This window comes from Odocoileus virginianus, unplaced genomic scaffold, assembly GCF_023699985.2.
Source record: "Odocoileus virginianus isolate 20LAN1187 ecotype Illinois unplaced genomic scaffold, Ovbor_1.2 Unplaced_Scaffold_8, whole genome shotgun sequence".
Lineage (NCBI taxonomy): Eukaryota > Metazoa > Chordata > Mammalia > Artiodactyla > Cervidae > Odocoileus > Odocoileus virginianus.
The window spans coordinates 3,055,556-3,078,439 of NW_027224270.1; the positions used below are offsets into that span (position 1 = coordinate 3,055,556).

Here is a 22,884-nt window from a genome sequence, read left to right on the forward strand (position 1 = left end):
ACATTCAAAGTCTGCTATAAATTATTTAATAACCATCATCATTGGTAAATTTTTCTTTAAGGGTAGATTTAAAATTTTGGCAAGGATTAGAATTTCTTTAGAATAAGCTTAGTGATGAAACTAGAGAGTGATTTTTTTTTTTTTTAACTTGAAATGAGATGTACGTCCAAACTCTTAAGACTACTTTTTTGGTGTGAACATAAAATGTCTCTGAAGCAAACTTCTAGAAAAACTCTCAAACTTGTTTGAAATAACAGTAATTTCAATATAAATACAGGCAGAAAATTACCATTATGTTTATTTGGAAGTTTCATCCTGGTACATTTAAGCTAATTCCTTGTGACTTAGCAAGGCAGCTAGTTCTGCAAATAGATAAATGAATGAAATCCTGAGCAATAAATGCAAAATTGAAAAATATATAAAGTGCTGTGAAACTGAAGAAGGTATGTAGGGAGGATCTGACCATTGAGAGGAGTCAGAGAAGGCTACCTGATAATAAAAATGACATTTGAACTGAACCAGGGAGGATGAATAGAAATCCTTCAGATGAAGGGCATGATATGCAAAACACACAGCATAGGCACAGGAGGATAAAGTTGGCGTTAATATGCAAGGCACCTTCAAGACCAGGAGTTTATTTAACGTGGTCAGAAATACTGCGTGCGGCAACCAGTGTGGGCCCTTAACCAGATGTAGCCGCCAGTCTTTCAAGCATGGGACCTGCGCGGTCAGATCTATACTTTTGATCAAAACCATCCTGACAACAGTGTAGTTAGAGAACTTCCTCTGTAAGGGGCCAGAGTGTAAATAGTTTAGGTTTTGTGAGCCATGCCATCTCCCTCCACCATTGTGGCCTGAAAGCAGCCGTTGATAAAACGTAAATGGATGGGCGCGGCCCCGTTCTGATTAAATTCTATATACAGAAACAAGCAGGGCCGCCCTGGTAGTCCAGAAGTCAAGAACCTGCCCTCCCATGCTGAAGGCGCGGGTTCAGTCCCTGGTGCCGGAGGGTCCCACACGCCGCAGGGCACCCAGCCCATGGGCCGTAACTAGGGAAGCCCCGTGCCAACAGCCTGCTTGCCGCAGCCAGAGGAAGCCGGTACACAGCCACCAGCACCACCGAAAGGAAATAAACAGCTCTTCAAAGAAGGAAACAGGCGACCGGCAGGGTTTGGTCCTCGGCTGTCCTTTCCTGACCTCTGGGGTAGAGGGTGTATTGAGAAGGATGCACTGCTGACAAGATCAGCTGGAGTGACCGGTCTGGATTGGGTCAAAAGAATTAAAAACCTAGGTTCCAAGCCAGGACTGTGGGCGTACCGATGGAGAGGAAGGAACGCGGAGGGACTGGTGAGGAGTGTCCATGGACAGCTGGCGTGCTCTGGGATGGGGCGGGGTCGCTCGAGGGGGGCAAGTCCTGTTCTGGGACCTGCCTCCGGGAGCCTTGCCTGTCCCTGGGCACCGCTCCACCTGTCTCTGAGCTCTCCAGGAGGCCAGAGTCCTGTATTTTTATAGACAGCTCAGCTGATGGGAAGGCGTCCCAGGTGACTCAGTAGTAAAGAAGCCAGCCGCCAAGCAGGAGACTCAGGTTCAATCCTGGGGCCAGGAAGATCTGCTGGAGAAGGAAGTGGCAACCCACTCCAGTGTTCTCGCCTGGAAATTCCATGGACAGAGGAGCTGGTGGGTTGCAGTCCATGGGGTTGCAAAGACGCGGACCTGACTTGCTGACTAAACAGCACCAGCTAATGCCGAAGTCCTAATGCAGACGTTAGTGCTTGGGAGCACTGCCTAGGTTTAGAGCGTCCCCTGTGGGAATCACGGGCCCACGGGGGTGGGCACGGGCCCTGCGAGGGAACGTCAGGCTCCCGTGAATGATCACGGGGCTCGGTAGGTTTGCTGGCGTTGCCTCCCTCCAGGCTTCAGCCTTGTGCCCGCAGGAGGACTCTCCCTGCCGGAGCGCCTGCGAGCAGAGGTCTTGCATGCGCACTGAGGCCTTGCACGCGCAGTGCCCTCCGCAGCACCTCCTTGCTGGCCGCAGACATTTCCACGCGCAGCGCCGCCCTGAGCTGCTTGTGAACACGGAGCCCTCAGGGCCTGCAGCTCATCACTCTGCAACAGCGCCTCCCATCACGCAGCCCCCGAGGACGCCCCCGAAGGCCTTCTCTCCCCTAACAGCTGAGATAATTTAGCTGTATTCTGCCACTGGAGCCCCACGGGGGGAAGGGCGCCGGGTAAGATGCTGAACTGGGTTCCACCTGAATTCTTCAGTCCTGTCGACCCTGAAAGGTTCTTATCTTTTGAAACGTGAGTGCTAACTTGAAGACAGTGAGGAGTTTTTCTTTCTCTATCTCTAGCGTGGGATCGGGATTATATCCGTCCTCAGCCACCAAGTCTTGTGTTAATGGAACTGAAACTCTCCGGGGAAGCCTTCCAAACCTATTTAATGCTCCCAAGCACTAGAGTTTGCATTAGGCCTTTGACATTAGCTGAGGTGTGTATAAAAATACGCGCTTGCAGCCAGATCCCCAGTGGCCTCACCATGGAGGAAACTGTGGAGCACTCGTCATCTGCCCAGGAGCTGGAACAAGGCTCCCTACCCCGGGGGTGTCCGTTCTGCAACTCGGCTGACATCATCTGCAGTCACGGCAGAGTTCAGTCCTGCTTCTGTCCCAGCAGTGGGAAGATGCATTTGATTTTTAACTTCTGGCACCCAAGATGCACTGAGGGAGAACTGTGGAATTTTAAGAAAGGAGGGTTTGTTAAGATGAGTGGTGGATTTTCTGTTTACTTCTTTACATGTCCTTTTCCCTATCTCATCACCTTGTGCTGTAACATAACCCCTCAGCATTCTGGCTCATGTCTTGCCAGCAAATCCTTACCTTTAGCATGCAGTCACAAGCAAAGTAGTTTTTTTTTTTTTTTTTAATTTTCACTTGATTTTGCAATGATTTTTCTTTGAGACAGTGTTTAGAATCATCTTAGGTGAAATCTTCTGAATTGGTGGCTCTGTTTTGCTGTTTGTGTGGCAAATGTTTACCCAAGTACATTTTTCAGTTTTGTGAAGGAGACACCAGAAGCCAGGAAGCCATCCTTCTCAGCGTGGACGGCGTGTTTGGATCACCTAGGGATCTTTTAACAATACTGATGCCCAGGCCCTCCCTCAGATTAATTCTGTTTCATTATCTGGGAGTGGGGTCAGAGCGCCAATATTTCCTTAAAAGATCCCCTGATGATTCTAACATGCAGCTGGGTTTGAGGAACCCGGCCTTTTAAAACCCACATCCCAGTTGTGGACCTCCACACCTGAAAACCCTTTGTCAAAAGAAAACAGCCTAACTGCTTATCTAAGCTCCTTCCCCAAAGGGCTGACCCCTCACCAGAGAAGCCCACGCTAGTGTGTTGTATGTGTGCACCCCCCAGTGCCTCCATGGTTTTCCGGTTTTACTCAGATATAATTTTATTGCTATTGATGTAAAGTGCTGTGTAAGTGTAAAATTATTTAACGCTTGCTCCACATTTTCTTGAACAGGCAGTCCCACGTATTTAGCTCTATGACACCTCCCACACACGCATAAAACACGGAGTTATTTGAGGGCTGGGCCCATTCCTTGCTAGTCTGTGTCCTAGTATACAGTGCCTGAAACACAGTGAAGACTCAACATGTGAATGAATGAAATTTATTATAAAAAATCATTTCGTGGGGAGCCATAGCACAGGTCGCAGAGACAGACTGCCTGGCTTCGAACGACAGCTCGACCACTTACCAGCTGTATAACCTCGAGTGAGCTACTTAAAGTTTCTCAGCCTCAGTTTCATTTTCGGGTGGGTAAGAATAATACCGTTTCCGACTTCATGGCGTGTGAGAATGAAGTGAGATACTACTGTCTGTACCGTGGCTAATACTGAACCTAGTTGTCTGTGCTATTCACTCAGTTGTGTCCGACCCCATGGGCTGTGCCCACCAGGAACTCGTCCATGGGATTTTTCGGGCAAGAATAAACAGATGTTCACTGCTGTTATTACCTTCTAATTGTTTTCCATCTGGATATAAGTCCAAGTATTTTCTGAGATAGAGACCAGAGCATGAAATGGGTCAAACATGGTTAGTGAAGTTTGTATGAGCCTGATCTAGGTTGGCTGGGCCTTCCCGCCCTTCTTGTCCAAGGCCTCACTGGCTGGCTTTGGGAAAGGAGTGCACACAGCTACAGCTACATGGAATCAGTCGGTAGAAGACCCTGAAAGATAAAGAGATGATCCTGGGTTTTGAAAGGATGTGTTGTTGCAAGACAGTGAAATCATTCAAATTGTGTATGAGCAGAATTATTGTGTAATTTTAGTGATTAGAAATAGTAGACACTAGAAACAGGTTGATCCCCCACAAAATCTGACATGAAATAATGAAACTCTCCTGAGGGGAGGGGCTGACTCTGAATTTCCTACTTTAAAGCAGCCTAAGTAAAAAATTACATACACACTAATACTTGATAGCCATGGTCATCCACCCAGAGGTCTTCACTGAAACCTGGTCATCATAGCCTTTTCTGCTCATGGAGGTTCTAGTAGTTAGAAGGCTAGAGGAAAGAAGGCAGATAAAAAAGAGAGAGCAAGCAGAGAGTCAGGTCCATCTAGTCAAAGCTATGGTTTTTCCAGTGGTCATGTATGGATGTGAGATTTGGACTATAAAGAAAGCTGAGCACCGAAGAATTGATGCTTTTGAACTGTGGTGTTGGAGAAGACTCTTGAGAGTCCCTTGGACTGCAAGGAGATCCACCCAGTCCATCCTAAAGGAAATCAGTCCTTGGATTTCAGTTCATTGGAAGGACTGATGCTGAAGCTGAAACTCCAGTACTTTGGCCACCTGATGCAAAGAGCTGACTCATTTGAAAAGACCCTGATGCTGGGAAAGATTGAGGGCAGGAGGAGAAGGGGACGACAGAGGATGAGATGGTTGGATGGCATCACTGACTCAATGGACATGGGTTTGGGTGGACTCTGGGAGTTGGTGATGGACAGGGAGGCCTGGCGTGCTGCGGTTCATGGGGTCGCAAAGAGTCGGACACGACTGAGCGACTGAACTGAACAGAAAGAGTCAGGTTATTTATTTCTCATGTTGTATGCCCTAAAAGCACCAGGATTTTTACAGTCTCATGTATGCAAAATCACCATAGTGATAACTGGAAATTACAGTGAGTGCAACCTGAAAATAATACAGCTGTAAACATCATTACTCCATTTTTATCTACATTTTACTTGTAGGTAGAATGAAAAGTGACATGCAGTATCTCACACGTCATCTGAATTCTGTAACCATGAACTGTTGCTGGTGTCACGGGGCTGATGGTGATCATCCCTGACTCATTCGTCAATAGAGGAGGAGCCTGCACTTCCAGATCATACTTGGGAACACTGGCTGGGAAGATGCGTTAAAATTCAAGCTAAATTATGTTTGACCTAAATGTAAATAGTGATTCTTATCTTGGATATTCAAGCTTGGGAATCTTAGTATTATAGGAAAGAAGTTTGTAGATCTTAGAAATGCAGAGCTATGCATAACAGAGATTATATTCAGCTGATTTTAAAATATTTCTTTTCATATATAGTTCTAATAAATATTTCAAAATCCACAGACGAGATAAGAAAATCCAAAATCCACAGAAGAGATAAGGAAGGGCCACTATTATTCAGGTATAAAAGTGAAGCATATGGCTGTTTTCTAGAAGATATGTTTATGGTAATATAACATATGGGTAACATATGGAGAAAATCAAGTTGAAGCCCTCTGGAGATTGGACTAATATATCACCACTAAGCAGATGTAAATTGCAATGCCTTAGTCACCCACTGACTGTCTCTCTTAGAATTAAAGGAGCTTTTTAATAGCTGAAAGTGAGGTTGTTCTTAAAAGTAAAAATCATTTAGATGCATATTTACATACAGTGTATTTATTTTTGTCTTTAGTATTGTAAATGATCCGACTACCATTTGTGAAGACTGATGTAGGTAACAGACAGCTAAGTGACTAATAACCCTTTCTGCCCTAGATTCATAGAAACTAGTGACTTTGATGGCTGGAATCATGTTTTCCCACATAGTTTTTCTCAGTAGGAGCTGTCTCATTTCCTGATTACTGATAACCAGATTCATCTCAGCTTCTCTGTTTTCCCAGGACTATTTTTTCTTTTTTTAAACAGCTTGGCTGTATCATTTTGAATGATACTTCACTGGGTTCTTTAAAGACTTTCTAACACTCATCCGGCTTACGTTAATCCCATTTCGGGTCACCAGAAAGCAGTTGTTTTCCTGTCTCCCCGGCAGGCTTGCATAATCCACGGGAAGCCTGTTGTCAAGTGCACTTCTTCAACCCGGTGAATTTGCGGCGGTTCGGGGTTGTTGTTTGTGCTTCTCCCTCATTGTTTGCGATGAGCCCACGTATTGCTCTCAGGTGATGCTGATGAAATTGCGCAGATAATCAGATGTGGTCCGTCCAGGTCCTTCGTCATATCCCGAAAGGTTGGACATTCGTCACTTTGATCTTGACCTTGTTGCTGCAATGAGTGCGCTCCCTGGCTGCCCAACTCAAAGGTCGTGCCGGCCTTCTTGATTTGATTTTCTGCCCTGTCAATCGGCACACCATTAGGCAGAGTGCCGCCAGTGACCCCTGCAGTCTCAGCATCACAGGGAGCAGTGTGTGGGGTTCTGCTGATGGGGACAAGTATGTGATCGCCTGCTCTAATTCAGTTCAACATCTATTTATTGTGTGCCTGCCGTTGGCTTAGAAATACGCAAGGTGCCACAGGAGAGAAAGAAATACAGGGACATTTCCCCCCTTCAAGGGGCTTCCAGTATTATTGCCTGCCGACAAAAATCCATCTCACAATTAGGGAAGACAGACAAGAAGTGCTGTGGGAGGTCAGAGTGAGCTTTTCAGGACCTCAGCCACCGGATTTATTCTGCAAAAAAGATCTGTAACCATGAGCTGCTTTTCTGTGTGTGCATTTTGAAAGCTCCCACGTCAGTCCAAGGCAGCAGCCCTTGAGTGACTGTCTCACGGGCTGTTAATGACATTCAGAGCTGTTAAGTGGAGTTTCCCAGAAGATGAAAATCAGCCTAACACTGGCTTCTGAGCGCTTTATTCTGCTCTCAGAGAATCACTGCACACAATAGATTGAGTAAGATGGGGCTGATCTACATCTCTGCTTCACCAACTGGTGACTGAGTATCTCAGCCTATTTATGTTCCGATGATATGGGATGTTTCATATACATCATGTAATTTTTTTAATCTCTAAGTTAATTCACGCTGTTTTGTGTTTATGAGAACATGGCATTTTTGCTTAAAATAATAGGACTTATTTGTTACCCAAGTTTTATCTTCTTTTTTTAAAAACTTAAACATTTTCATATGCTCACATTGGCTGTTGTATTTTTTCTCAGCTGTTTTTCTTTTCTGTGGTTATCTGCAATGATGAATTGTTTAGTCTAATTTTTGTTCCTCTTTGAGTTTCTGTGCACTGCTAAATTCCTGCTAGCCTGCTTAATACAATACAGAAGTAAGTGTTGAATACAAGTTCATGGTGGGGAAAGGTGATCATCTTATTTCTCTTGTAATTTATAACCTGTAAAATATTTAGGAAAGTGGCCTTGCCACCCAGCCTCCCGTTTACGCATGGGATTTACTGGTCCGGTGTTAGGTCAGAAGTCAACACAAAACAGGAATGGAGGCTCTCATGTCTTGTCCCTTGGAAATGTTTGCAGAAAATTCCACAGGCAGATGACGTTGCTGTGAAAATAATGGGCTTCTTAGCACATCTGGAGACTTCACCTACATCGGGGCCTTTGTGTAACACATCAGTCAGCCTTCTCATGTGAAGTCATCAATAGTTCCGAATTCAGGAGAGCAGGACAAAGGAACACTTGTCAGATCTTCCAAGGTAGAGGGTGGCACGGGGGAGGAGGGGTAGTTAGCCAGAGGCAGAAGGGAAGCAGCAATCCTCAGAGGACTCCCAGCCTCCAGGAATGATTTCAGAGGAAATAAATAGTAAATTAAATGACTTACAAGCTTCTCTGACCCCATTCAATAATAGGTTGAATAATCTTGTTACATAAAACAAAGAAAGGATTTATACATTGATGTTTTTAGTATTAAGAACATGAGCAAATTTAAGAATGTAAAATAGTTACATAAACACCAAAGCTACCGAATGTCTTAATGAGAGATTATAAAATATTGCATTTGAAAAATCAAATTCATTCTCAGGTTCATCCAATAGTGCAGTTAACACAAACTAAAAGGAAAAATATCAATGCAGCTTTTTAAACAGCAATCACATGTACAGTAGTGATAAAGAAATAAGACTTTTTTTGAGCAGATGGCATACAGCGAAGTGGCTGGTATGAACTATAGTATTATTAACACATGAGTGTTAATATTCCAACTTTTAAGCTCAGAAGAGAATTCCCGATGAAGTTTTTCTGTTACTTGACTGTTAGCCGTAGTGGTGTCTGCAGCCCTGGAGCCCGCAGGATTTCCTGAGCTGGCAGACAGGCCTTCTGATTGATTAGCAGGTGGTGGTGGTGCCCTGTGCCCTCCCCCGCCCCCTGCTCCCCACGGTTGCCGCAGTGATGCAGTCTCAGCTCCCCTCCCTTGCTTCTTCCCCTGTTCAGTCTGATTTGCAGAATGAGATCTCGAAAACCTATTGGACAAACTGCTGCTGGCATTTCAGCTCAGATATGTTACTTAGCATTCTTCTTTGGCTTCGTAAATGGAAAATGGCCCTTTATGCCAGCTTACACGTTTACATCTTTCAAAAGTGTCGAAGAAAAAGTGGTATATGTAATTCTATTTGATAGAATTATACAATAAAAAAAGACATTCTTTTTATTGTATCATTCCTTCTAAAGTACTCCTATGGTATAAAACGTTTTTAAGGCAAACCATGCGAACACATTCACCTTCTTTCTTAAAGAGCCCTAACAACCCTTGGAAAGCATTCTGTTACCACTGACAACACTTGTTAAGAAAGGTGTTGCACAGTATTTTGAGATGAGGGGTGTGCGTATATGTATGTGTACACAGAGAGGGAGAGAGAGAGACGTGTGTGTGTGTTCATATGCTTCTTTTGAGAATCAAGAACATTATTTTGTTTGTTTTAGTTTGGTTTTTACGGAAAAGCTAAGGCAAATCAATAATATTTATATACATTTGCTAAGGTCTCCTGCCAATGTAAAATGATGGCAATTACTTTCAAATCAGTTCTTAAGAGTCCTTGATTTTTGAAGGCTGCTATTCATACATAGCAAACAGAGTCTAATCTAGGCATCCTTGCATCTTCCCAAAGGAAATAGACATGTAAGTAACATATAAAATACCACTTTCTATTTAAATAGCACCTTGTATCAACTAAGTACAGTGGAACAAAAGACATCTTGTTGATCTACTGACCATTCTTTTCTGTAGACAGATGACAGTGATAACCTCCTTGGAATAAGTCTCACAGATCACCTGACTTGACATCCACACCTTCAGAACACATTGTATTTCCAATCACACCAGTGCTATGTTTTAAGCCAAGAGTTCGTACCTGGCTTTTTAACACTACTTTATGCACTGACAAAGAACATTGAAGTATGTGATAAGATGTATATAAGTAGTTCAAAACGCATTTTCATGCTTTTATAGGAAATATAATACATGGAGATTCCAGCTCTTAAGACTCCTAAAGTCAAGGGCCTGTCTGAAATGCACTCACTAGCCCTGGCTGGGATTCCCCTCTTCCGTTTCCCCCAGGATGGATGCTGGAGGCTCCGTTTCAGATACAGTAACTGGAGCCAGTCTGTAGACGAAGAGTGTGCAGTGAAAGAAGAGAAGAAAATCAAAGAAAGAAAACAAAATAGGAAAGAAAACAATACAGCAACCTTTAACAATATGAGTATGTACCTAGTTTCAGAAAGAAAAACACACCTCTGGCAAAGTTAACCCTGCTTAAAAAGGTTTACGGCTAAACTGAACTTCTCAATAACTTCAGTATAGGCATAGACATTCTAAAGTATTTTTTGAGTATCAGAATATTGTGTCTGTTTATTCTGCCATATTGGCTATTTTGAAATTACAAAAAAGATTCATTTAGTTTATACAAAACGCTCATTTAATATATTGGGTAACTGAAAAAATGATTAGACTTGTTCTTATTGAAATCTGCAGTGCAATGTACATTATCAAATATGTCATTTGAAATAGCTTTTTTCCCCCTCAAAATTCACTTTGGTATTATTATTATCCTACAATAAACGTAATTCTTTTCCCAAAGCCTGGATTTGTCATGGAAAATAAAAGAGGTGGAGCAAATCTGAGTTAGTTAGAGAGAGAAGAATGTTAGAAGCCACAGAGGAATCCGCAGTTTTTCGGGCCTCGGTGGTGCTCAGGCCCCAGAATCCTCGTTGCGTGGAGGCACAGCCGTGGCCCCTTGAGCCTGAGAGCAGCCACAGCCCTCCTCTCACCTGCGGATCCAGACGTCTTCCCTTGTATGATCCTGGTGTGAAGCTGATTATGTGGGATGAGAGTTCACATCCTTTACTCTTCTCTGATTCCCATCTTTTCTTTTTTTTCCAGAGTTTCTCAAATGAAAATAAATGGAATGGTCAAAGTCAGACAGTTAGGGAGAAATGTATCCTGAAATAAATCATCAATTTTTAACTTTTAACCCTGCCTTACACTTTGTGAAAGGGAGAATAGCAAGTCAAGATGAAAACCCCAAGCAGAATCAAATCAACATGGTAAAATGTAAGAAAATAGTATTGGATACATGTCACAGACTGTACTGGAACCCTATCTGGGAGATGGGATATTGTTTAAAGTCTGTATACTCACCACAGTTTCCTTATATTTTGAAATAATTAAGAAAACCAGAAGGGCTTTAGAATTTCTGTTTTTTTGAGTTCTAACGAACCCTGATGTGACAAATCGTCGAGAAGTTAAGTCACATTATCTTAGGTGTAATTGATGTGACTGTTCGTTGTCGGTCAGTCAGCCACGTGATGCATCTTCCCAGGCTGTGTGTGCGGAGTGATGGGTGAGGGGGCAGATTGCGCACAGACTGGTGAAATTGGATAAAATGGCAAATGCAGGCGTCTTCCAGTCCCGCTTCATTCTTCCTTTGTTCTTCATTCTGCGCCTCTGTGATGGTGATCCAGTAATGGCAGTCAGCCGTTTACAAGGCGCTCGTGACGCAGATCGCGCTGTGTCCCAGAGTGAGCCGATGGTTCATTCCACCCCTCAAGTAAGAAAGCCCAGTCTTCTTTAAAGTGGCTTGGCCAAGCTCATGCTGCTGATCCTCAGACTCGGGTCTTCTGACTCTCGGCCCTGTCCTTTCTTCACCGTTCCTCCTCCTGTCTTTTGATTCCATGCAGTTTTTCCTCTTCGAACTTTTATCTGTTTTCATAATAGCCATGACTTTAGACTCAACTCCTAGAATCCCTAGTTTATACCCACAGTCAACACTGAACTAGACTTTCTGTGTAATCCTTTGCAGGCTACTTGCTTTTGGTGGTGACAGTTTTCAGGTTTAAAAGTAACAGATTTTAAGTGCTGTTTTAGAGATAGTTTCTGAGTTTCCACCTAGTCTTTCCAGTTTCTCTTTAAACTTATTTTTAACATATATCTCTAATTTTTAAATAAATCACATTCTACTCAGATATTTTAAGATTGTCTTTGATCTTTAAACATCTTTTGCCATATATTAGAGAAAAGAGACTGTCTTATGTCTTCAGTGAGTTAAGATGTAATAATGCTTTTGGTGGTGGTTTAGTCGCTTAGTCGTGTCTGACTCTTTGCGACCCCATGGCTGTATAGCCTGCCAGGCTCCTCTGTCCATGGGATTCTCCAGGCAAAAATACTGGAGTGTGTTGCCATTTCCTTCTCCAATTAATGCTTTTAAAACAAATCAAATTTGTTTAATTAAATATATTTAGGATTGAGAGTTCAGTAGACAACAGTTAGCACTTAATTTCAAACCATTTAATGGAATTAAAGTAGTGGAGAGTTCTTTTCTTTTGTATTCTTCACAGTAATCCCACCTGCTGTTAGCCACATGGAGGGCATTAAAATATTCAATTTCATTGTATTCAGACAGTTTTAAACATAAACATATTCCTTAAATGTGGTCCTTTTAGGAAAAAAAAACTTAGTAGTAGCTACTATTACTATTCAAAAGAAAAACCAGTGGGAATATTTCATTAGATGTTTCATAAAGTCATAAAATAAACTTTCTAATCTCATGAACAATTCATTCAGTGAACATTTATTAATGCCTACAGTATGCGAGATGATGTGCAAAGTGCTGACGGGACCTTAAAAAGTGCAAGGTGAAAGCCCTGCTCAGGAGAAAAGACTTGGAGCACGTGTGCCCCTTTCCATCCGTGTCCAGACCGCCTGCAGCACTTGTTAAAAATACAGATTCCTGCGTCCTGCCTCAGACCCAGTGAACCATAATCTGCAGACAGTATACAGGAAGCTGCATTTTTGAATGACTTACCCAGTGATTCTGAGGCTCACTAATTTGAAAGGCACCTGAGTAACAAGAAGTTGGACCTGCAAAGAAATGAGTTGTAACACTGGGTAATAATAACAATAGGATTGGCCTTGATAAATACTTTATGTTTATGTTTCTAATGAGTGTAAAATATGAACATGTGACCTGTTATGAAGTGAGCACATGGACAAATATTTATCTAAAATTCCATGTCTGTGGTGCTCTTAAACCTTCACATAAATTAATTAAACATAGTGTTCTAGAGATTCTGTCTGTTTTGAAGTAGCAAATGTCAGAATGAAGTCATGTTTGCAAGGAGTAGAAATAAATCTGCCTTGCAGTAAAGTAGAAAGATACCTGTTTAAATTAATCAATTTAAAAAAAAAAGCTCAAAAGTGCTAAAGAGGTCTTGGCTTCGTAGACAGTTCATGGCGAAAGCAGTATTAAATGGCTCTGCTTGAAGTCAGCACCACTGACTTCTGTTTAGCTGGGCAGGCGGTGACGTCTCAGAAGTGTTTATCCACAGTGCACTTGGGTTCCACTGTTCCGCCCAGTTCAACCAGCTGCTCAACGCAGACAGAAGTGGTTATTCACAAAGGCAGTATGTAGAGCCCCAACGAAAAATGTCTGTACTTACCAGCACTACACAGTGATACATAGAGGTAAATTCCAAGATGCTGGGACAGTCTTGAAAACGTTTGAAAATGTCAACGTAGGACACATTGACAAACTAATGTAAATAAAACTCCCCCCCAAAAAAGGGTATAACTTTCTATTATTTACTAATGAGGTACTCATTTTTTAAGTCAGTCACCTTTCATAGATGAGCATGAAGGATCTGTGCAGCAGGACATAATTATTTATAGACAGGTAACGCTGTGCAGTGAGATGTAAAACAACTGAGGATGTGGCTATACTTCCTACTCGCCTCACTCCCTTCTGCTGTGTTTGTGCATTTAACAAATGCTTATTAAGTGGTCGTGCCAGGTACTGTCCAAGGCCCTGGGACTGCAGCCTAGAATAAACATACGTGATCACTCCTACTACTTGCCGTTTGTGTACCAGTTGGAGAATAGTCCTTGAAAACATGAACAAACCAAGTGGTAAAATAATTCTTAAAGAAATTTGCCGGACTGTATGACAGAAAAGTACAGAGCAGAGTAGGGGTCCAACTTGACGCAGCATTAGCAGAGAAGGCTGTCCCTAGAAGGAAATAGCTCAGCCCCAGCCTGAAGGACTAGAGGGAGCTAGACACAGACGCATTGGGCAAAGAAACCATGCAGAGAGACAGAAAGACCCTGCAGAGGGCAAGGCTGGCGAGCTGGAGTCACTGCTGGCAGACCGGTGCACCCTGAGTGCCGGGGGATTGCACAGGAGGAGGTCCGGCAGATAGCTGCAGCGTCCTGTGTAGGCAGTGCACTTGGGTTTATGAATATTCCAGATGCAGTGGAAAGCCACTGAAGAGTATTAGGCAGAGGAATGTGATCAGAACTGTGTCTGTGTTCATTCCCTTTGGCTGCTGTGCACAGAATGGAGTGCGGCTGGGGGCAGTGTGGTGGAGAGGCGACCACTGCCGTGGCCCAGCCACAGACCGTGGTGGCCATGGAGATGGACAGACGTGAACAAAGTCAAGGTGTATTTTGGTGGTGGGATAAACAGACTTTGCTGATGGATTGGATTTTCTTCTGGAATTTATGTGAAATTACTAGAGTATTATTTTCAGGAAGAATATGTATAAATTCAGACTTTATAGATATGGAAATGTAGGGAAATAGGGAGTAAAAATTTCACAGCTGCCAACTCCCATCCTTCCTTCTCCCTGGACTTTGTCCTCTTGGGGTGGTCTCCACGGAAACACTTTGCCTTTGTACACAGATGGGGGAGGAAATGCAACAAGTCACTTTCCTACCACCTTTCTGTGATTCCTCCCACAAAGGTCTGTAAGCTTTACGGGGGCCCTGTAATTACATTGGCAGATGTTTCTTAGAACCACTGTGTTTCACAGGTATCTGATTACAACAGCTGTTTTTGACTTTTATGCCATGTTCATATCATTCTAATTTTTTATTTTATAAGTATCTTTATTATTAAAGGGTAGTTGATTTAAAATGTGTTCATTACAGGTGTACCGCAAAATGAGTCAGTCATATACATCTGTGTGGATGCATGCTCAGTCGCTTCAGTCCTGTCCGACTCTTTGTGACCCCACGGACTGTAGCTGGCCAGGCTCCTTTGTCCATGGGATTCTCCAGGCAAGAACACTGGAGTGAGTTGCCATTTCCTCCAGGGGATCTTCTCAACCCAGGGACCAAACCAGCGTCTCTTACATCTCCTACATTGCCAAGAGTGTTCTTTTCACTAGTGCACCTGGGAAGCCCAACATATATTCTTTTTCAGAGTCTTTTCCTTTATAGATGTATTTCAAGATACAACAGTAGGTAATCGTTGGTTATCTTTTATAAGTGTGTGTGCTAAGTCACCTCAGTCATGTCTGACTCTTTGCGACTCCATGGATTGTAGCCCACCAGGCTCCTCTGTCCATGGGATTCTCCAGGCAAGAATACTGGAGTGGGTTACCATTTCCTCCTCCAGGGGATCTTCCTGACCCAGGGGTCGAACCCACATCTCTTAAGTCTCCTGCACTGGCAGGCGAGTTCTTTACCACTCAGTTCAGGTCAGTTCAGTTCAGTCGCTCAGTTGTGTCTGACTCTTTGTGACCCAGTGAACCGTAGCACGCCAGGCCTTCCTGTCCATCACCAACTCCCGTAGCTTGCTCAAACTCATGCCCATCGAGTCGGCGATGCCATCCAGCCATCTCATCCTCTCTCTTTACCACTAGCACCACCATAACAGTGGGTATCTGTTGCTCCCAAACTCCAAAGTGAACCCCCCACCCCTGCTTTCTCTTCCCCTTTGGTCACTGTGTTTGTCTTCTATGTTTGTGAGTCTATTTATGTTTTTCAATTAAATCAACATTTTGAATTGAGTGTAAAATCCAAGAAAATCTGCTGAAGCATTTAGAAATCAGAAAAAAAAAATTTTAAATATTTTTATTTTTCCTAGCAGACACATATACACTTATATACCCTATCATAGCTATATATTATTTTTATAATAATTTCATATGTTTTCCCACTAAGTAGTAGTAAAAGTAATTTTATAGCATTTAGGTTAATTTATCAGATTTAATAATGCCAAACAAATGTGGCTCATTTTAAGTAATGAGACTAGAGAAGGAAACGAAGCATCAGGAAAAATTGGAAACCACAGAATAATTAGATTTAGGCTTTCAAAAGCACTTGGCTCCATATCCTCCACCCCTCCCCAAAGGAAATAAAAGGGCAAGCCATTTAAAAATGAATTTTTCTCTGAAGACTTTTTCCCTATTGTGTCTGTTTAGTCTAAACAGTTTTCAATATTGACAGGGAGTTTCTTTTCACCACCGCTATGGCAGGTTCCTTTGAGGCAGAGAGAGATTTCACCTTTCATTGCCTTGCGTTATTTCCCCTCTACTGAACTATGGAAAGAAAGGTAAATGGTGAGATGGCAGTGCAGAGATGGCATGCCTTAGGTGAGTCAGTCCTGTGCGAGGAGAGAGATCATTTTCTCCTTTCTAGTGTCAATGTATGTTTGGGGGGGGGAAGAAATCTGCTTTAGCAAGAAATTCTTCTTCCAGAGAAGTAATTAGGAAATACCTAACTTCTGTTTTAAGAGCACGTTTTCTACAAACCAGCTGCATACACTTATAGTGATGACTGTGTAATCATAGGCGGGCCTACAGCTACATAACAGATGAAAGAACCGTACTGAGAAGATTAGGAATACATGCATCTTGCTCTTCCCGTAATAATATGTTAGGAATTAATCCTGTTAAAACCACTACCTCTTTCACTTCAGACTCTTGTCTCTTCCCCAAAAATAAAAATTTGAAGCTATTGATCAGTGAACTAAGTATGCAAGATATACGTCTTCCTTAAATCTGAGTATATAAGGTCATTTAGAAGCAGTAGTAATTGTGGAATTTCTCTATGTAAAATGAAAATGTGATGTTTCTGAATGCAGTATAACCTCTTCAAAAGGAATATCTGGCAGGTATTTTGGGGGGAGGTCATCTTTACTAACTTTAAAAAAAAATCAAAGTAGCTTTTTGTCTCTTGGAAAGAATCCTAGAGCTAAACTCACTTAAGTAAATAAAGGTTTAAAAGAATAAATGTTTCACAACCAAGGTTGTGATGGATTGCTGCTGTATATGTATTTTCCTGCAAAGCTAGTCAACGTCTTTTTTTCCCACTGCCTCTTTAATCTTGGTGAGAAGCTTTCCTTGGAGCTTGAGCGGGCCCCATAGGAGCCCTGTTTTCTCTTTATGTGTTTCTACATTCTGTTCCTCTTCACCAAATTTTAACATATACTCATGTTTCCTTCACCAGCGCTCAAAGAGCAATCATACTTTATCATATTAATTATTGTTTAGAATTTCCTTTTTTTTATGGTTGAGAGGAACTCTCCAAGAGCTTCTTTTCCCAGGGTAGCCTTAATAATTTTAAAGACTCTGTAGGTGGATGGTAAGAAATTAATCATTTTGTAATATTATCTATTACCATCCTTAAAATATTTAGATATTTAATATCTCCATGCCAAATGAGGTCAGTTATAAGAATAGGTGAATTGAAAAGAGTAATTGCTAACATGATATGAAAAAAGGTCAAGTACAATCTCTTTTATTCCTGGGCCTTAACTTCTTAGAATACATGTGGAATACCAATCAGCATGTTTCAAGGAAAAGAGTTCGTTATGTTGAGTGTCAGTTTATTACCATAATTTTTTAAAAGTCTGATAGTTTCTTCCTCCCCTTGAAGCATACTTCTTTGAAATTACAGAATCTTTTCTTCAGAAGAAAATTACTGTTAGAGAAAAACATAACCTTGTGATAGATAATATGCTCTTTTATATCCAGTTTTATTTACTAGAGACTCATTATGTGTTTTTAGTTAAAGTCTTATGAGAGCTTATTAACTGAAGAAATTCTTTTCTGTATGTTTCAGTTTTCACATTTGGCTCATAATCTTTTGTATAAAAGGAAGTGATTGTTCTTAGCTGTTGGGCAGATGGGATGCTCAAGAATCAAAGACTTTAACGCTTTGTAAAGAGCCTTACGTATTTGCTTGCTCTTCTCTGAGATCTTGGGTAACATAACTGTGCAGGAAGAGTTCTCGTTGCATTTTTTCCTCATGTGGCTAATTGCTGACAGCATGCACTGTGACTCTGAACCATTATTTAAATGCTTCTATTATATAATGTTACAGTTATTATTAGAGGCCGTTTATTATTTACAACATTTCACTCTGTCATGGCTAATTCACCAACATAGATTAACCTTTAACATTTTAAATATTTGAAGAGAAATTGACTTAGCATTTGTTTTTCTATTTGGTTTCTTATTAAAAGTCAATGGACTTAGAGACCATCATTTTTAATAACCACTAAAGACCAGTTCTATAGATGACAAAGTTTAACATATTTTTTACATGGCTTAGTCATCTGTGTAATTTACAATTATCATTTTTAGGTACACTTATTTGTTGTTGCTCTATTTTCTTCACATGTTTCATCCATTACTTTATTGTGCTTTGTTTTCAAACAAAATTCAAGTCAGTGGTCCAACAAAAATAAATAGGTTTCCAGTTCTCCATTAACTTATTGGAGAGGAGAAGTCAGGTATCCTAATTTTTAACCCAAAAATGTTCATTAGTAACTGAAAAAATTTTTTCCTTAAAAGTACCAAATGTTCCTAATTTATTTTGAAGTGGAAAAAATATTGCCATGACTATCTTGTCTACCTGCCTCACTCATGATAACAATAAAGGAGAGACTAGTTATTCTGCTTCCTCTGACTTGAGAGGTGGCTGTTAGACAGAAAGACATTGACCAGAGATCATGACACTTTAATCACCAAATTATACTCTGGAATATTCTCACCATATCCAAGGGAGGCACATGAATTTACTTATTCAGAAGATGCAAGGAGGAAGAGCAGGAAAGGATGCAGGAAGCCAAAGGAATTATGACTTAGTAAGTGAACGTCGCTCAGTCGTGTCGGACTCTTGACCACCCCATGGACTGTAGCCAGCCAGGCTCCTCTGTCCATGGGATTCTCCAGGCAGGAATATTGGAATGGGTTGCCATTCCCTTCTCCATGGGATCTTCCCCACCCAGGGATCCAACCTGAGTCTCCCCCATTGCGGGCAGATTCTCTACCATCTGATACGCCAGGGAAGCTCTGTGAACAGTAAATGAAGATGCAAATAATGCAGATTCTTTTTTTGATGTGACAGCAAATATATTAGCAACCCCACATAGTTCTTAATCTATCCACAATCCCAGAGCAAACAAATATTAAGTGGACTCCCTATTCCTCATCTTCCAGTACAGTGGGGGATTAAGAGCTTGAACTCTGGAATCATCTCTGTCATTTACAGCAGAACCGTTGACAAGTTGCTTACCTTTCTAAGTCACTCTTAACATCTTGTGTAAAATTGGATTTATGCAACAGGTATTTGATGAGTGCCGATATGTTTTAGATACTATTGTACGACCTGAGGCTTCACAGTAAAGTTAGGATGGCATAATAACAGCCTGTCTGTGGTAGATAAAAAAATAAATGTTTCTCCTTTATTATTATTATCATCATCATCATTATAAAGGTAGTCATATGAAGGGAGGCAGGTAGAGGGCATAGTAGTGGTAGTGTTTGTTTCTGCTTCAGAATAAATTAGGAACGTTTTACTCCTTGTGAGTCATGAGTGATGAAATAAAGTCTCTACCTTTAGTAATAACCTCCCTCAAGGGCCCTGGAGAGACTCAGTAGGGTAGAAAGTAGGGCAGTGCCTGATGCAGAGGACGTGCTGTCCCATCATCATTAATGCCATGTTTTGTGTACAAAGCGCTGAGTTAGATGTTCTAAGAAATGCGAAAAAAAATTGGGGGGGCTGGACCTATCCTTTATCATTAATAGTCTCTTTACATATTTGAGATGTAGATTACTTTAGGTTGTAATTCCCGAGGGTGGACTTCTGAGGCAAGGATTTGAATAAAATATCTAAGAGGCTGTCTCAGGGAGCAGGGATGAGGGTCACGGATGGAAACAGGGCAGGACGAGAAAGCTCTGAGAGGGTACACTCATGAACACATGACCGCGGGGGCCACTGGGACCCAGTCCCCTCTGAGGGCTTCTGGAAGATGACTCAGAGAAGCTGCCTCTGAGTTGTCTCCTCAAGGAGAAAAGAAAATAAGGTATTTGTCAAACTTTGCCTTTCTCTTGTTGGCCAAGGGCTGCTTCTGGGAAGTTGATTCCTTGGTATTTTCAACCAGCACCGTGAGCTGCCCAGGCTTGCTCTGGCGTCCGAGCGTGCTCACAGCGGGGTCTCAGGTGCTACAGAGATCCACACTGCACAGCTGCAACACGCAGCTGTGTGTGACAAGCTCAGAGGACACAGACGCACAAGAGGAGGGATGAGATATATACCTCCATCAGATACAGATATGTCCATAAGATGGAGATACACCCATAAGATATAGGTATGTCCATAAGATGTAGATATGTCCATAAGATGTAGATATAGCCATAAGATACAGATATGTCCATAAGATGGAGATATATCCGTAAGATGTATATATGTCCATAAGATGGAGATATATCTGTAAGATGTAGATATGTCCATAAGATGGAGATAAAGCCATAAGATGTAGCTATGTCCATAAGATATAGACATAGCCATAAGATGTAGATATGTCCATAAGATATAACCATAAGATAAGATATATTTATGGATATCTTATGTATCCTTTGGATCTATATATCTTATGGATATATATCTCTCTCTCCAGCATTTGTATATAAGTGTGTGTTATAGATATAAACATTAGTATGGAAACACAGCACCTGAATTATATACATAGAGGAAAATATACTTGAGAGTTTTCTTTCTGAAAGCATTACAAGTAATTGTTTGGCAAGAAGGTATGTTTTAGAATGGCCACCACTTTTTGATCAGTTCTTTTATCAAATTAGAACTTAATTACATAACATCCATATGAAAAATCAATCTTTTTTTTTCCTCCTTAGTTGCTGAGGCACTTGGACACTCCAAAGTAAATTGAATCTTTACATCAATTTTCCAGGAAAAGAAACGATAAAATCTTTGTCCTTGAGGTTCCACTTGACAGGGTCAAAAGCATTTCTTTCATTGTATTATACTGTAACACAAATCAGAAAATGCAAAGATTTCAGAATCGCTCTCTTTCTCGTATTATCTTCGTAGCTTTCCTCTGCAGCTGAGCAAGGTGTTACTGGCACAAGGAGTTTTGTTGAATTCTTAAATTGGTTTCAAGAGTTTTGTGATGGATGGTTTACTCAACTTAAAACAGATCATCTGGTGAAATTGCTTTTAGGTTAAAAGGAGGGTTCCTCAGCTTCTTTTCAGGGCAGATCCTTTCAGTTACTTGCTTAACTCCAGAATTGCTAAGCTGTAAAGCACGCAGACACAGGTACACTGGTGGTGAATATGATGAAAAGAGAATCCTAGAAGGAGGCCAGGGCAACCTCAAGACCTGATCTTGTCTGCTTGGAAGTTTTATAGCCGGTTAAGTCCTGAAATGACTGCTTATTTTTTTTTTTAATCAATCCTGCTTATTCTGAATACGCTAACCCTTAATTAATAATTATTAATTTGACATGAAGCACTATGCAGATACCCAGATGCCATCTGGAATGTTCTACCCAGTTATGTGTGATAAAGACTTCTCTAAGATGACTTCTGGTACCTGATTAGAAATGTATGTGACTCTCTGCCATGAAGCTTAGCTTTTAGTGGAAACTAAGCCACATAAATGCAGACAAACAGAAAGATATTTTGTGTACTTCCTTCATATTTTTGGTATTTTCAGGTGTAGCCTACATACAAACTGAAGTCTCAGGGTAACACTTCCTCAAGTCTTGTCTCACTGACTCAGATGTCACCTCCTCAGGTGGAAGGTCTCTGGTTATCCCATCCAAAATAGCCCTCTGTCCCAGGCCCTCATCTGTATCAGCCCACCCCGTTTACTTTTTTGAGCACATTCATCACTATCTTGCATTCTTTATACATTCTTGTTCCTTTATTTGTTTGTGTGTTTGCTTGACTTCTCCCACTGGAACATTCCCGCCATGGAGGAGGAGAATTTTATCTGTCTTATCCATCATTATACCCCAATGTCAAGGACAGTGCTTCCCACAGAGTAGGCGCTCAATAAATTTCTGTTGAATGAATCAATGAAAGAATGGATATTAAGAATCCTGTGTCCTTGAAAATAAACGTAGCATATCAAGTACTTTGGTGTTGTCGGAAAAAACCTTAACTCTTTCCAGTTAAAACGAGGCATTTCCTTCACTGTAGCAGTAGTATAAAGATCTAGAATGGAGGCGTGGTCTCAGCAGTAGACTACTGAGCTGTTGACTGTGGATTTTCTGACAAAGGAGCACTAGCTGTCGGGGTTTGGAGGATGCTCAGCAGCAGACAGTCTTGGTCAATGCGCCAGGCAGCTGGGGGAATGTAATTGGTAAGTACCTGGGAGTTAAGAGGACACATAGCAGCCAGGAATCAAAGGCTTAATAAATCTCCACTTGCTCATGGCTCAAACAACCCCGTCCTCCCCTGGGTCCAGGGGCCTGTTTACCGAGGCCAGAATGAAGATGAAAACGCCACCATCGGCCCCGAGAGGCAAGCACAAGCCGGGTGTATTTGACGTGAACACGCCGTGGGATCTCAGCGCAAGTCAGTCTGTCCTGTCCTGAAATGATAGGTCATTTAGTCTTCTCACAAGTGTTGATCAAACATCTTTGTGCCCCAGCACCATTTAGACCCTACCTCCTTGCTTCCTGCTCCTCCCACCCCCAACACAACTTGATACCCATTGCCACGGAGGTGCTTTGCTTTTGGTTTCAAGACTGTTGTGGCTTTTCTTGTAAAATTCTGTGTGGACAAAGGGCTTTGCCACTGTAACAGGCCCGCCAAGCCTTCTCTGCGCACCTTATTAACACTGGTAGGGAGTGCTTCGGGCATGAGATAGAACACAGCTGTTCTGAAACAAAGGATGCTCTGTGTCCCGCTAGAATGTTCCTTTCTGCCCCTTAAGAAATTGGGACGTCTCCAAGGCTGTTCTTGATACCACATCATCTTTGTGCAGGGCTGGTTTTTCGAAGGTGGCAGATGACCTTGAGCCTTTGGGTAATTGAGATTGAAAGTTAGTTTCTGCCTGTGGTATTAAACTGACTCGAGTTTCTTATTTGACTGAATACGAAGAAGCTAGGCTTTTAGGATTGCTTC

At 41.8% G+C, this 22,884-nt stretch overlaps 1 protein-coding gene across 3 annotated transcripts in view; it reads left to right on the plus strand.

The window, feature by feature from the left end:
* Positions 1-22,884, plus strand: part of FBXL17 (F-box and leucine rich repeat protein 17) — a 325,423-nt gene that overhangs the window by 261,457 nt on the left and 41,082 nt on the right. Inside the window, exon 4 of one of the 3 annotated variants that reach the window (XM_070462689.1) lies at positions 5,254-5,925. The exons of the other annotated variants lie outside the window; for them this stretch is intronic. Within the exon in view, the coding sequence (XP_070318790.1) occupies positions 5,254-5,351 (98 nt within the window). The 3' untranslated portion in view covers positions 5,352-5,925. Of the gene's footprint in view, positions 1-5,253; positions 5,926-22,884 lie in introns of those variants that run through there. 3 annotated transcript variants of the gene reach the window in all.